Genomic DNA, 17,650 nt, shown 5'->3' on the forward strand with positions numbered 1-17,650 from the left:
TTATAACACTAAAACTACTGAACATTTCTGCCAGATTCTCATAACTTTATAACTTTTGGACAGAAAACAGCCAGAAAGCAATAAGATGTACTGTTCAGCAAGACCTGGATCATAGACAAATTCATTGAGAATTGGCCTACTTGTTTTTTTCAATATCTTTTCTTTTCCTAGTCAATGAACTATTGATTAGAAACAAGAACATCTCTCATCTTTGAACAGTCTGACGTAAGTGACTATCCCATACGTAGCTATTTATATACACCACATTTCATAGCTTTATCAGTGTAAGCACCTGTTAATAGAAATGGTGTTTGATCTAAAACCGCCCCCACCCCAGCAGTATGTCAGCCAGGAACAAACAATGATTATGCAAATATTTAGAATGAGGAAAAAGATTTTAATTGAAAGTTGAAAACAAAAAAGGCCATAATTGCCCTATATCGCTCACCTGAGTATCTAAAGTTACTGTAGTGTATTAAGGCACACAACTCAGAATATACTGGTCCTTTCTGGCACACAATTATTTAACCTGACTCAAATTTTCCACATTCTATACTGGAATTGTTGAAGAAAAAAAGGACATACATTATCACCTTATAAAACAAGAGCTGTCATAGGAGACAGAGCGCTCGACTATTCTGATGCAGGATGGTGAAATTGGGAACATCAGAGGAAGCTGGAACTGTCACTAAAGTGTTTAATGACTTCAATGAGCAGTTTTCCCGGACGCAGGTTTTCTGCGTCTCTGACGCGCTTTTACTGCTTTGAACTCGCATTTTTTAGTGCCTCTGCGTCCCACTGGACCCGCAAAATCGGTCAGAAACTCCTTTGCGCAGATACCCATGTAAAATGCGCAGTTTTTTACCACCGGGACCATCACGGAATCGTGGGTGCTCATTATACACAGGTATAGACGATTTTCCAACAAGTTTTGTTATCGATGTTCGCCATTTTGGTAAAGGGAACCTACTCTCCCCGCTAACTGTCACCGCTAAAATCTAAGATTGCCGTTACGTTCCGTAAAAGATCGAATGGTTTATTTTTTTATTAAACAACATTAATTTCATATAAATTTAAAGTATTTTGATGAAAAAATATTAATAAATCACAGAAATTATGATAGTAATTAAGGATCGAGTATTATCTTTAACCGAGATAAAACTGTGAACAACATAATTGACACGAGGTGACACGTTAATTGCCGGTAATTACTGGCTATTGAATCATAACAAAAAGACTATCACACCTTTTGTAATCATGTTATGAAAGGGTTTACTGGGGAACGAGCAACCCTTTCACTTGTGTCCGTGTGGGATGCAAGAAGTAGACAGATTTGTGTTGATCTTCTTTTATTTATCACTATGTCCACAGGAAATCCTGATACTTTATAAACATAATATATTACAGTTCTAAACACTATAAGGAGGAAGTCCTCAATAAATCACTTGTAATCCACAATTCACTTTCTGGAGGTCCAGAACATATAAGATTCATAAAGTATAGCTTGAGACTTTGGAAATCCAAAATTGTCTTAATTTGTACTTTGTTTGTGTTGACTCGTTGGAGGTCCAACATTAACTATTTTTAGATGTAAACTCTCTGGAGGTCCAGAATAAAACTCTCTTCACATGTTAACTGTCTGGAGGTCCAGAATCAACTCTCTTGAATAATCAAAATGTTACTTATCATTTTCATAGATGATTGGTTCATTGAAACAAATAGTTAACATTATTGGTCTGATTTAATCACATGTACAGAGTGGGAGGTGCCACAGAATTTGAGAACTTCTTGGTTTGAAGGTATTTACACCAATTTAACTTAATACCTAACAAGGCGATAACTTATCAACTTATACAAAGGTGAAAGCCTATTCTAAAGACAAACATCCTTAACAGAATTAAAGGTGCTAATGGAAACCATAAGATAGTAACAACATTCCAGGATTAAAAAGCTGCCTTACATACCAGACAATATTTTAAGAAAAATATATAAGAATTTTTTGTGAGTTTTAAGATCTTTGGAACAAAGTTCAAAATTCAATATTGAAATTATGAAAAACATAATCCTGATTTCAAGACAATCATTTTGATACTAAATTTGGCTGTGAAAGTCAAAAATTTTAACATATTGTGTTTTTATTGACTAATATATTTTTATATTTATTATGACACATTACATAATATTATGTATGGAAAAAGAAGCGTCATAATAATCAGTCTGAATTGAAAAGCTCATGCCATTTTGAAAGATACCATTCCGAAATATTGAATCAACTGCTATCTAAATTAAAAAGATACAATTAAGTTCATTCGGTTTTAGGGTAAATTTTTATAGTAATAATGTCCATTTTCAAGATCAATACTTTGTGGACCCCCAAAAATTATTAGGGACCCTTAAATTAGCAGCCATGGGAGTCCATGGACTCCCAAATAAAAACCCGAGGGAAAACCCTGAATGAGCATGACAGTTTTCAATGTTCTGGCCCCTTTGACCTTGACTTTTGTCCATCAATAGGGGTCATCTACTCATGCATCAAAATTAACCTATTTCTGAGTAAAAATATAAAGTTAAGGCCCAATTTGAAATTTTTAAATGTACGCGAGGCTTAATATTCGCGAAATTGTAAAAATAGTATCCTACTTGAATTAGAATTATACTAATGGTGAATATTTACGTGATGAATAATTTTCGCGAGATGTAGGGCCTGCGAGAAGTGTGTAAGGCTAATATTGCTAAAACTAAACCCTCACTAAAATTTCTGCTTTTACAGTAGCAGCTCTGGTCAAAACCACATTATTTCATGCCCACAAAATTAAATGACTCTACAGTAAGTAAAACCATAAACTTCTATTTCCTTATAAGAAAGCTTCAACCCGTCCACTTAGCTCAGTAGGTAGAGCGTCGGTCTATGGATCGCGGGGTCGCGAGTTCGATCCTCGGGCGGGGCGCGTGTTCTCCGTGACTATTTGGTAAACGACTTTGTGTCTGATTCTGAAATCATTAGTCCTCCACCTTTGATTCATGTGGGGAAGTTGGCAGTTACTTGCGGAGAACAGGTTTGTTCACTGGTACAGAATCCAGGAACACTGGTTAGGTTAACTGCCCGCAGTTACATAACTGAAATACTGTTGAAAAACGGCGTTAAACCCAAAACAAACAAACAAACAAATATAAGAAAGCTTCGAGATCTGTTTCTACCCTAAATTTTATATTCACATTCTGAACTACTGATAGACAAATAAAGGCAAAATTATTTCATTCCCATTTCAAACTAACTTCACAGCAGACACAGAAGCAGCAAATCACAAAATCTTACCGCCTTATATAGTAAAATTTCTTGGAAAATGTCATATTACATATTGATACATGACATATGATATTGTCAGCTTGAGAACTAAACATTCTGACAAACAAAAAGTACCAAGTGCTTTAAGTAGGAGGGAAAGTTTCAGGTAAAATACATTTCAATCAGAGGAATCTGTCATAGATATTAACTAGAAAATGCTTTTGTAAAAAAGCGCATGTCTCCCCAAATGCAAAGTCCTATAGGCAAGAAGTCAATAGGGGTGTCAGGAGCGAAAGTCAAAGAGACACTGATGGTTGGCTGCAATAGGGATCATCTACTTGGCATGTCCAGTCATCCCGCTAAATTTCAACACTCTGGGCCTAGTGGTTCTCAAGTCACTGTTCAGGCTCCTGTGACCTTGACCTTTGATCAAGTGACCTCAAAATAAATAGGGCTCGTCTACTCTGAATGTCCAATCATCCTATTAAGTTTCAATATTGTAGGTCAAGTGGTTTTCAAGTTATTTCCAAAAAATGATTTACATGAACAGGCCACTGTGACCTTGACCTTTAATTGACTGACTCTAAAATCAATAGGGGTCATCTACTCTGCATGTTCAATCATCCTATGAAGTTTCAACATTCTGGGTCAAGTGGTTCTCAAAGTTTGATCGGAACTGGTTATCAATGTTCAGGCCCCTTTGACCTTGACCTTTAACGGAGTGACCCCAAAAACAATAGGGGTCATTTACTCTGTATGAACAATCATCCTAATGAAGTTTCAACATTCTGGGTTGAGAGGTTCTCAAGTTATTGATTGGAAATGGTTTTCCATGTTCAGGCCCCTGTGGCCTTGACCTTTAATAGAGTGACCCCAAAATCGTTAGGGGTCATCTACTCTGCATGACCAATCATCCTATGAAGTTTCATCATTCTGGGTCAAGTGGTTCTCAAGTTACTGACTGGAAATGGTTTTCAATGTTCAGGCCCCTGTGACATTGACCTTTAATGGAGTGACCCCAAAATCGATAATAGTCATCTACTTTGCATGTACAATCATCCTATGAAGTTTCAACATTCTGGGTGAAGTGGTTCTCCAGTTATTGATCAGAAATGGTTTTCCATGTTCAGGCCCCTGTGACCTTGACCTATGATGGAGTGACCCCAAAATCAATAGGGTTCATCTACTCTTCATGATCAATCATCCTATGAAGTTCCAACATTCTGGGTCAAGTAGTTCTCCAGTTATTGATCGGAACTGGTTTTCCATGTTCAGGCCCCTGTGACCTTGACCTTTGATGGAGTGACCCCAAAATCAATAGGGGTCATCTACTCTTCATGATCAATCATCCTATGAAGTTTCAACATTCTGGGTCAAGTAGTTCTCCAGTTATTGATCGGAAATGGTTTTCCATGTTCAGGCCCCTGTGACCTTGACCTTTGACGCAGTGACCCCAAAATCATTAGAGGTCATCTACTCTTCATGACCAATCATCCTATGAAGTTTCAACATTCTGGGTCAAGTGGTTCTCCAGTTATTGATCGGAAATGGTTTTCAATGTTCAGGCCCCTGTGACCTTGACCTTTGACGGAGTGACCCTAAAATCAATAATGATCATCTACTCTACATGACCAATCATCCTATGAAGTTTCAACATTCTGGGTCAAGTGGTTCTCCAGTTATTGATCGGAAATGGTTTTAAATGTTCAGGCCCCTGTGACCTTGACCTTTGACGCAGTGACCCCAAAATCAATAGGGGTCATCTACTCTTTATGACCAATCATCCTATGAAGTTTCAACATTCTGGGTCAAGTGGTTCTCCAGTTATTGATCGGAAATGGTTTTCAATGTTCAGGCCCCTGTGACCTTGACCTTTGATGGAGTGAACCCTAAATCAATAGGGGTCATCTACTCTTCATGACCAATCATCCTATGAAGTTTCGACATTCTGGGTCAAGTGGTTCTCTAGTTATTGATCGGAAATGGTTTTCAATGTTCAAGCCCCTGTGACCTTGACCTTTGACAGAGTGACCCCAAAAACAATAGGGGTCATCTACTCCAGCAGCCCTACAACCCTATAAAGTTTGAAGGTTCTAGGTCAAATGGTTCTCCAGTTATTGCTCGGAAATGAAGTGTGACGTACGTACGGACGGACGGGGCAAAAACAATATGTCTCCTGGGGGAGACATAATAATAGCTGTCTGCCCTTTACAAAAGTTTATCAAAGACAATTTAAAAGTCAAAAGATGAAAAACCTGACTCATCAGAATTCAGCTAAATTTTTTTATGTCTCTTTACTGTAAAAGGAGACTACTGCACAAGATTCACTGTAAAGGGAGACAATCATGTAAGGTTGATTGATTTAGTGTGCACTGTGGTATGAAAAAATGTTATTGTATACAAAAATGAAATGGATCTATATATAATATATCTGAAACCAAAAGTAGGACAACCCGCTTAACTAAATATAATCTCTGAGATCATAGCCAGTCACCTTAATCTTAAGTGGGGGTGTTTTAAAACTGTTATCATGTTTTGTAAAATAATTCTCTCTTTTGTATATTCTCCTACGTCATTTTAAAACAGATCAAGTGATCAAAATATGGGTTAAACTTTATCCCACACAAATAATTATCTTGATCTATTTATACTCCAGTTGATGATTCAAAAATTACCTATGTTCCATTTATAAGTTTTCAACATAACTGGAAAAGTACATGTAACTTTGTGTTAACTTACTAAAAAGATCCATTTTCACAGTAACTTTGTCTCTGGACAAAATGACTTTATCATAATTATCATCAAAGAAACACAAGATCAATAACTCCAGAATATACAGCATAGTCATCACTAATTCTGATTATTACAGCAAATTTATTTAAGAAATAATGTAGTAGGGTTGATTATAAGGATGCATTTTTACTTTCTTGCTATTGAGCTAGCTTTTATAGGGAAGTGGTAGAGTGTCCGCCTTAGGTGTGAGAGGTCCCGGGTTCAATTCCCGGCCAGGCCTGAAGTGTTTTCAGTCTGTTACATTTGGCGCCCAACGTAAATAACTCACAAATAAATATAAATGGACACCTTGGAACGTCCCACAGAGGTTCTAAATAAATAAGTAATATCACTGATCTAAGGGCCATAACTCAAACAGTGATTGATGACAGATAAAACTAGATATAAAGGCCAACAGAACTAATTACACTGATCTACAATCATTGACAGGTGGGAAAGACATCAAAAACATGTGCCTCCCACTTTCTGACAAGACAATTTATGGCCAGCAGTAAAAATTGTCCCTTGACACATTTCATTCAAGCAACTATTATCAATGAATTGATTCATTCATAACTTCACCAGGACACATCAATGGAAAAGTTTAACATCTTACACGGAAAGACTTTAACCCTTACCCAGCTAAATTTCTATAATGGACTGGTCCATCATTCAATTTGGGCAATTCCATTTATTATTCAAAGGGGTGTTTACTGAAAATTTACTGACTGAATAGCGAACTGTGCAGACCATGATCAGACTGCACGGATGTGCAGACTGATCAATCTGTGCAGTCTGATCTTGGTCTGCACTGGTCGTAAAGGCAGAATCACTTGCCGCAAGCAGGCTAAAGGTTAAAAACACAACAACACTTTTTTTTTTTAAATATTTTATAAATTATATGAAAATAAATCATCCTTTTACAATCATTTAAATCTATAGTGAACATTATTCATTTTTATCGATTTCAAATATATGAGCCCTGCTACCTAAAATCCTAAATTCACAAAAAAAGCAACATTTTTATTGTTTATAAAATTTCATTTAGATCTGGTTTATCTGTATTTAGATATTCAGATTTTGTTTATCCACGCCAACTGCCACCTGATGACCTGGGAAACCTTCAAGAACTTCGTCAAAATGCTTGTTCAAGATCGGTAGAACTTTCTTTAAGATTTCAAATATTACTAATATTATCCTTTCAACAGGAAGTCCCTCCTGTCGGTGCTTCCACGCGCAAGAAGACTTTACAAGATGCCGATTTTGTCAATTTCGGTAACTGGGGGGGGGGGTTGGGGGGGGGGGGGCAGTACATGTATTTTCATATCAATAGAAAGAGGTGGCAATCATGATAGAATGAATGTTTCCAGGGTTGATAAGAAGTAATATGTTATCAAATGAAATAAATTAAATTACAAATGTATATGAGTGTCTTTCAAGGTGATAATTAGAGATATTCTCTATTTCATCTAAAATTAATCAATACTCTGTATGAAGCCATTTCTCTCTATTTTACTGTGTCTATTATTAAACATACACCAGTTATTAATGAAAGGATATTGCCCACATGTTTAACCCATAATGCTGAGGAAATCCTAAAGGTAAACACTAATTGTAACCTGTGAGAAGTGTGTGGTGGGTTCTATATATTTTTTTTATAATATTTATATTCTTGCTATGCTGTTAAAATCAGGTATTAAATGTTCAAATTTTAGGACTTCAAGCATCAAAATCACCAGTAGTGCAATATATTCATGTTTTCTTTCATGATTTAACATTTTTAAGATGGTTAGAAACAAAAAATCAAGTTCTAATGTTCATAATATGGACAAACTTAGCCAAAATCTAGAATTCAATACCTTTAAATAGCTCAATATTAAAACAATGAATTCTTTATTTCATATACTGAGGCTAGTTGCTTGAATTGTCAGCTCATACCCTAAAATAATTTGTCTTTAGAGATAACATGTTTTAAAGGTTTTTATTTGACACTTCAGTAACATTTACCTTTACCCTGCTAAATTTCGAAAATGGACTAGTCCATCATTCAATTTGGGCAGTACCATTTATTATTCGAACGGGTGTTCACTGAATATTTACTGACTAAATAGCGAACAGTGCAGACAATGATCAGCCTGCACAGATGTGCTGGCGGATCTTGGTCTGCACTGGTCGCAAAGGCAAACTCACTTGCCGTCAGCAGGCTAAAGGTTAAAAAATCTTGAAAAAGTTAAGGTGTAAGCGTGGCAGTTTTCCTGCCTGTTAAATCTGCAGATAAAATCTGACAAAAAAGTTATGGTCAGATACAGGATTAAAACCCACAACCCCGAGATTGGCAGCTCCATGTTTCGCCACACAGCTATCTGCACAATGTGACATGATGTCAATCAAGAAATGTATATTTAATAGCTATATCACTATTTAGATTCCGACACTGTGAATTAATTTACAGAAATATACTGAATATTCATGAGTGCCAGGTCAATACATGGGGACAAAATGATTCATCAATATCAATTATTAATAATTATCAAGTCTGTTAAACTGCAACATTTTTCTTAATGATCTGTACATGTGACGTAAAAAGTTTGTTTTCTGATTTCAAAAACGCACAAGAAAGTTCTTTTAATATGATACAATTGAGTCTAAAACATTTCATCATCACTCAATATTCATTTAAAAGTCTCGACAACCCTGGTAAGATTTGTACATCAAGTGTTTCCTCTTTTAAAAACCTCTTTATTTACTTATTTTTTTATTACCATTCAAGTGGTTAGTACAGAAACAAAATGTGTACAATAAAACATGATGTGTTTAAAAGCCTAATGATACTTGTGGTTGACAATCCCACATTTGTTGGCAAAGTTTCAAATGTACCAAGTGAGGGGAAAAAACTGAATGAAATCAAACTAGAAAATATGCTTGTATTTAAATATTTAACACAGAAACACACTTCTTCAAGTTCTTGACACTACAAGACTATTCTGTTTACACGTCATTATGATACAGTAATAATGAAATACAATTCAGTAATTAAAATGTTTATATATTCATATCTTCTAGAATACATTTACATGAAAATATATATAACTAAGAATTAAACATTTTGATATTAAAGGCGCACCATAAAATGTTCTTGTACGACAGTGGAATACTGGTCCAAATAATAACTTTATAAATCATTGTTTTCTGACCAGGACACTTTGAATATGTCATTGTCAAAAATGTTGAGTCTTTGTCAAACTTTTAGACCTTACAGTAGTCTTGCCACAGAAGTTACTAGTACTTACTTGTTAACTATACAAAAAGGGATTGGGCCTATATTGAGATAGACCAACGGAGGACACACCCTCTCACACACCCTTTTAAAGGTCCTATACTAAGGAAAGTGAACATTTTAATTTCTTTTAAAAAGCACAGAAACTATTTCATTTTATTGGAAAATGAAAGTTGGTATGTAGAAATTCGAAATAAATCGCAGTATATGTACAATTATTTTTCTATGAAGTATGAAGAAAGTTAAAAAGACCTGGGGGGTCATTCTGTCGATTCATTGAAATTTAAACATAATACACATACATTTCTTTGAGTTCCAAAGACCTTCTGTAAATTTTGACCTGCCAATCTTCATTATTTAGTGTCTTGCAGAAGTCTATGCACTGGCTATGAAAAAAATTGCCAACTCACTTTCCCTTAGTAATGGACCTTTAAGGTATCCGATCCACAAATAAGCAAGTTCTATATAAGAGTGCTATTAAAATATATCAAATATTGATGCCTGGTAAGCTCATATAATTTTGGTATCATTTGAAAATGTATTGTCTACTGAAAGAGAAAATATAAATTACATGACAAAAATATGTTATAGAATTTTTATTTTTTTACTTTATAGTTTTCAATGATACTTCAAAAGAAATCCATTTATTACAGTGTAAGATCTATCATTTCGCAGTCAAAAAGCATGACTGAAATGACTCTTGCATATCATTTATGGTCAACTTATTTATTAATGCTTGTTCAGCAGACACAACTCTTTCAAATGACACCCAACAAACATGGGGTCACCAGGCATCAACATTTACCTATTTGTGGATTGGATACCTTAAGTCACAGAGATAGACTAATTTACAGGGAACATGAATACAGTGTTTAGAATTCACAGAATCCTTCCAAAATATCACAAGCTGTCAAATGTCTGAACATAAAACCTGCAAAACGGCCACAATACAGCATCAATGTGATTTTGCGGAAGTGTTTTTAATAACTTTTTTCTCTTATTTAAATTACTACTTAAACTGACATAAACTCTGTTGTATAATTTGACTCTTAATGTAAAGCTCATCATTTTTTGCCTTATCCTATAGCCTATAGAATTAAAATACTCTGCTCCCTACTCCCCATGCCCCCTACTCCCCACTACCTTTTGAAGAAAAAATTGGATGAATATGAATACATGTATGTAGTAATTAATTTGTAAAGGACTTAAACAAACAATAATTTCTTTGTAGTCTAAACTTGTACTAACAGAAAAGGAAGTTTTCCTAATTTTCAGAACATTTAGTCAGACATAAATTTTGGAATGTACTGAAAACAGGGATAGATTTAGTAAACCTAAATACCCAAGGGTTGACTGGAAATCTGTTGCATCTTGTTTTTAAAATTCTTTCAGATTACAACAAGTTGCTTGTAATTCTGAGGGCAATTCATTTATAGAAATACTGACCAAAGATCTGAATTTAAAATTCTCAAAACAAGCAAAACTGCACCAATCTTTCTGAAAGCTAAATCTGAGCTCATAAAACAGAGTGGATCTAACTTCTTGGCTTAATTTCTTTAATATTTCTAGGTACAGATCCATATTCTCTAGACAAGCTTGTTAAGGATCGTCTAGGAGTACGGACCTCTGGGGGTTATTTATATACATGTATTTAATTTTGTTGCAGATGAAGTATCAAATAATATCAGATCAATATTTACCTGAAACTTGAATCTAAATTGTTCACAGATACCAGCTTTCACTTGTAAATAACAGCGGAATACCAAAATGTAAATAACAGCGGAATACCAAATAAATTGAAAAAAGATTAACAAGTGCATGATAACAAGCACATCAAACCCTTCAATTAATCATATTTGAAACTAGAGATGCTTTTAAGAAAAGAGCATGCCTCCCACAACTGCCCCTATCAAAAATGTCTAGTTACTCTGGATGGTCTAGACGAGTGGATCCAATTAGATGATCTGGACGAGTGGATCCAATCATTTATTCAATTTCAAGGGCCATAATTCAAAAGTGCCTGGGCGGATTTGGCTAGTTATCGAACTTGGCCGAGGTCTTATGGTCAAACACATTTTGTTCAAGTTTGGTGAAGATTGGATGAGAAATGTTCAACTTAAGAGTGCGGACAAGCTTTGTGACAGACAGACACACACACAGACTGGAGTAAATCAATATACGTGGTGGGAGACATAATTAGCAAAAAAAAATAATTAAATTTTACGATATGTATAACGAAAAGGCATATGCAATCCACTTATACTGTTATTTAACTGGGATTGGATCATTGGAAGGAAGAGTTTGTTTTCAAAATCAAATATTACCAACATGACTAGAAGAAATTGTCTATGCAATTTTCCTTTGCTTCTCATAATACTGATGATAATAGTCAACAAATGTGCGGAATACATATAAGCCCTGATCTTCAGTCTACCAGTAATTAAATGAATGTCCTAAATATTAAAAAAAGACTTGTCACAATGTAATTTAACATCGTTTTGTTAAATCTATTTGTGCCAGTTTGATTCCGCACGCTCTATTTGGCCTTCCTCAGTTATGTACGTTTAGAATGAATATGTCAACAACTGAGAGACCATTTGTATCTGTGAACAATTTACATTCATGTTTTAGGTGACTATTTCTTAAATCCTATTTAATATTTTTGTTTGCAACAAAATTCAAGATAAGAAGAACCCACAATGTCTGGAAAAAAAGGTCTGTACTCCTAGACAATCCTGTTACGGATAAATCTTTCAATTTTAAATTGTGGATAAAAATGTTTATTTTTTCATTAAGCAACTAGAAATTTGTGTAAAAACTCTATCAGTCTATAAACAATTCATACAAACCTTCTAAGAACACAGCTTTAGCACCATCTTGCTTCAGTTTCTTATAGAGAAGACCTATGACACTAGTTGGGGAAGCTGTTGCGGGATCAGGCTTTTCATCATAGAGCACAATTGTCTGTGTCTTCCACAGCCGGTTGAACTTCTCTTTCGCTTCATTATTTTGAATTATACATCCAACATTCAGTTTACCTGATTTAAGACGCCGCAACATTAAACTTGGTAAAAATATTGAAATAGCTCCTTTAATATGTGACCTAGTAAAGTCTGCCTGTGACCTACAGTCCAGTATCAACATGCTTCTGGGACCCTTAACATCTTCTACTAAAAATTCCGCTGAAATCGTGTTGTCACTCGACATATTTGTTGTTATAAGTCGACAAGGCATCTGGTGTTCCAAATTAACGTAGTAATTGTAAACTTGAAGGTTAATTTACTGAAAGGACCGAGAAAACGTAAGCTAAAATTGGTAGATGGTGACCTAAATTCAAGTCATGTACACTTATTTCAACAATCTAAGCACTTCTCCCGCTTTTGCCATCATTGTCTCTTGATTTGGCAGACGTCAACACTGTTGGAATATGTAACGATATCTAATCCATCTTACTTACAACTATTAAGTCCCTAATCGAGTCAAATTTTACATAAAATTGGGTAATCACTCTGCAACACCACAACTTCCTTTGGCCATTTTGTTCAGTAGGTTGAGATCGCTGAAGACTGACAGGTAAACAAACACAATCTTCCTATATTTGACCAATCACAAACCAGATAGCTCTAAAACGTCACTAAATCCCGCCTTAATGTATGACGACATTTTCCTTAATTGGAACTAATTATGAATCGAGAACGGTGCGTCCTATATAATTGAAAAACGTCACTTCCGTTAGTAAGAATTCACTGTAGTGAATATGAGATACGCTTAACCTTTATGTGTTTATACGTCCCTTGGTAGAGCATAAATATAACGTATTCCTAAAACCTTTGTGTAATTTAATGTATGATTGAAAGTGCAATAAAGTGACCGAAATACACAAAAAGTATTTAATAATTTGTCAGTTTGTTTACCTCAAAGAATTTTATAATATTTAGATAATTATTTTTTAGTGCTTTCAAAGAAATCATAAAGCATTAGAATTTTGCTCCCTATATTTTAAATATTTTTCTTTTACTGAAACGTTGCCGTCCTTTGAAAAAAAAAATACTTATTTTCATTCAAGACAAACCAAAAATTAAATTGAAAACTATTTTCTGAAATATACGATAGACGGTAGATCTACACTAGCGGGAATACCTGCTAGGGATAGACATTACTGTTTCTTTTCCTAAGGACTTAATGACCAATATGGTGCTAGTCATATCATGACGTCGTAAACTATAAACATAATATCGGGAAATACCCATTTTTTGTATTTTCAATGTTACATAAAATTGATGGGAATTTTACTTGTTCATTTACGATTAAATACTCGATCATTAGGGTTTAATTCCAGTATTGTCACAACAGCAACTTATATGAAAATAAGTCCTCCCACCCACCCCCTCCATGAATATTAGTGATTTCACAGTAGTTGTTATGTATCATTAACAACATCGTTTGATACAAGGTCCATAACCATGACTCACATATTTCATGAATTATGCCCCCTCTTTTACTGTTTCTTTTCCTAAGGACTTAGTGGTCACTATGGTGATAGTCATATAATGACGTCATAAAATATAAACACAATTTCTTATTTTTTAATGCAAAGAAGTATTTTTTGTTTAATGTTATGGGCATGAAAAATAATTTTATAGACCAGCCTAAGAACGACCCACCCCCACTCCCATCCCACTCTTTTCCCAACCATTTCGGACAGAATGCTACAACACGACAAAGAAGTATTATTTTTATAGCTCTTTGAACACGAGTAGGTGAAACCATATCTTGCACAGGCAGGTATGTAAGACCCTTATACCCTAGCCGTATACTCATTTGGCTTATCAGGATGACTTATTTTATGATCTGATATTTTATAGTTGTCATCTCTCGACAGTCAAACGTTATCACGCTGTCCCGAAACGTCCTAGCTAGTATTTGGACTCGTTTTTTTTCCAAATACACGAAGACTGTCAAATATTAACTGTTCATACCCGATCTTTAAACATCACGTGATCTGCTCATGATATTCACCGTTTCCAACGTATACGTCGCATTTACGGTTGGTACGCTGCATACATGGTATATTGTACGCTCCATTACCGGCATTTCCTGTTGATTTTGTCAACATCCCGTATAGTGAGGTAAGAAAAACTACTTATTTTCATTAAAGATCAACGTGTTCAAAGAACAGATATATTCAGTACGAGCTGCAGATCATTCAAGACCCCCGTGGGAATGTGATTTTTGTCAGTTATTCTCTAGTTTCTTCAAACATTCGAGTAAACTGACGTGTGAAGTAGGTTTTGAACTCGGGCGTTCACTTTCAGGTTCATTTTCTGTCTCTTAAAATCATTCTGTTGACTTTCCATCGATTTAACGAGAGAATAGTATCACAACCTACAATTTGAAATATATATCATGGCGTTAAATTCATGTTTAAAGGGAGCTTTATACCAAAATTAGCGATGTACGCCGTATAAAACGGCGCGTCTACAAAGTACGCCACATAAAAAGGCCGTTATCTTAATCTAAAATGCAACAGTTACTGTCATTATTGTAAGGAATTTCCAGGGAGGATACCTAAACCTCTACACTGCGTACTATGATAGATTCCTAGCAAATAGTCTCTTTAAAATATTAATTTTAATGTCGAATGTTATCAAATAAACTTGACTAAATATATAAAATTACTGTATTTGTAGAGCTTAATTCACAATAAGATATCATGTATAATAATTTTCAGACAATTGTCGATAAGCATTTACCTGGCACTCATTAATCTTCGCCGATATTTTCGGGCGTTTACGTTAGCTTACGAAAGAATCGTATCCTGAAAATAATTACTTATGTAAAAAAACACATCACACGATGTCGTAGTGGTGTCTACGCTCGATACCACGGTTCCTAATTACCGTAGACCATTTTATTTTATTTCAGTATTACGCAATGCTATTGGCATTGATTTTATTCTTATATTATTTCACGTGCATGTAACATATTTTACGAATTTAATTGTTATCAATTGTAGATTTGAGCCGCAACATCAGAAAACCAACATAGTGGCTTTGCGACAAGCATGGATACAGACAGCCTGCGCATGCGCGCATTCTGTTCAGGATCCATGGTAATTTCGCTTATGATTTCTGTAATTCCAAAAGGCTTTGAAAGCGAACAGCATGGATCCTGACCAGACTGCGCGGATATGCAAGCTGGTCTGGATCCATGCTGAAAGCCACTTTGTTGTTTTCTCATTTAGCGTGGCTCATTTTTACGTTCTGGAATCACTTACGACAGGAAATCTGTCTTTCTTTCTTCATAGAAACTTTAAAGGAAAAATCAACAATTTCTTCTACGGTTATCTTGGAAACAAGTGTTTTTCATTCAGGAAATGAACAAGAAATGACAAGACGAATTTTTTATGCATTGCATTTAAGAAGCCGCAATTTCTTTGTTCCTTAAAGTGTCTTAGACATAGAAATATGGAAGCTGCCTATGAAGTTAAATGTTTAGTAGAATAAATGATTATAAAATTGCACCACGTAAAATTATGATTGGTGCACGGTGATGTTAAGATTCCGTATCATCAATACTTCAGATTTATACGTCCTCTATTCAGGGCAGGTGAAATATCAGACAATTACCCTTCTGCATGCCATACAACCTCTTAGGAATTGTTTTACACTGAAACTAGATGACCTTGGACAACATGTCAAGCTCGACAGGTGTCAAAAGGACTAACAGCACCAAGTTTTAGCCTTTGACCTCTAAGTATGACTTTGAGGTACGGGTCTCTGTAAAGAAATTGAGTTGCATCTAACATTTCTGTCTAAAAATAGTTTAACCAGAGTTACGTTTTGAACCCATGTGTACACCGGGACAGCACCTATACTAGCAACAAAATGTAAGTTTATACCACTGCATCTTTGAAATGAAACTATGATAACTATTATGTAAAAAGATTTTTCATCCAGTTAGCAGACGTCTTAGAATGTGAAATATAACTTGATTATAATTTTTACATGGGTCGAAAATCTTGTCGATTCAAGGTTTTTGAATCATTAATAGCAACTTTTTTTTCACATGATGTAAAAATATGCGAAATTCACGGAAATTACTATCAAATAAATCAAATGAAGTATTTAAGAAGAGGACCATTGACAAGTCTACAAAAATGGGGAAAAGTTCTTTTACGATTGTTGCTGACAATTAAATGTTATAATTATGATTATATACCTGCATCAAAAAGAAATTGAATGATTTAAAAAAAAATCAATTTGATTTTATACTTTCAAATTTCATTAAATCATTGTGAGTTATAAATGTACAATTTTCATAATCTAAACGTAACAGGTAATACAACAGCTGATCCTAAATTGATGACGTCATCTCCAAAGGACAAATTTTTAAGCGTACCTACTAGAAGGCGCCTCCTGGCGGCTTCCAATGATTATTAGTTTAATCAGATAAGTAGGGGAGAACGCTGTTGAATGTGCCACGGGTTGGTTGTGCCACACGTGACTTAAAATATTTATTGCAGAGCTTAGACGTCATTTGCAAATATTTCAAACGTGCCATTTTTTTCAAATACTCTTCTTGGAAAGCACAAGCATTGTAAACAAAAGGACAACGAAAATGTGTATACCGATTTTGACCGCTATAAGTAATTTTTGACACATTTGTGTTCTGACAGTTTGTTATCACATGTAGATATATCGACATAAGATATATTATGAAATTCAGCATTTTGAGCTATGTGAACTCAGAAATACGAAAAGGTTAAATGCCATGTACTTTTATAATGCTATAACATACTGTAAGGTAAGTGTACCCCGCATACTGTCACAACCTACACCAGACGCGGGGCAGGTTGTGAAGTTACAGGCAATGTTCACACTAGCAGTATTCGTTTTGTCCGCTCTCTACTTGAAAATACGGCATTATGTTACTTGTGAAATACATTTTCAGTTTTTAATTCGTTTTAGGTTCAGACACCGAAGTTTAATTTAAGAAAATACATGGAATATTCATGATTCCCAAGTAAAAATGTTAACGGGCAATTCTATACCGGACTGTTTATATAAAACAAGCATGTTTATTTTATCTTATGAATAATTAATATTACTGTTATTACATTATGTAGCTCCAAAACCGTTTATAATTGTTAAAAAGTGTAAATAAAATGAAAGAATAGATGCGAGTGAAGACATACGTAATCAGCTGCTATAAATACAACGGCCTTTTTATGTGGCGTACTTCTGTAGACGCGCCGTTTTATGGGGCGTACATCGCTAATTTTGGCATAAAGCTCCCCGTAAAACATCAATTTA

The 17,650-nt window shown here is 34.9% G+C and overlaps 1 protein-coding gene across 1 annotated transcript in view; it reads right to left on the bottom strand.

The window, feature by feature from the left end:
- LOC123528492 (dual specificity protein phosphatase 7-like) overlaps positions 1 to 12,892 on the bottom strand; it is a 54,494-nt gene extending 41,602 nt beyond the window's left edge. Inside the window, exon 1 of the mRNA XM_045308251.2 lies at positions 12,185 to 12,892. Within this exon, the coding sequence (XP_045164186.1) occupies positions 12,185 to 12,569 (385 nt within the window). The 5' untranslated portion in view covers positions 12,570 to 12,892. The remainder of the gene's footprint in view (positions 1 to 12,184) is intronic.
- Between the last annotated feature and the right edge of the window lie 4,758 nt (positions 12,893 to 17,650).

This window comes from Mercenaria mercenaria, chromosome 13 (assembly GCF_021730395.1).
Source record: "Mercenaria mercenaria strain notata chromosome 13, MADL_Memer_1, whole genome shotgun sequence".
Lineage (NCBI taxonomy): Eukaryota > Metazoa > Mollusca > Bivalvia > Venerida > Veneridae > Mercenaria > Mercenaria mercenaria.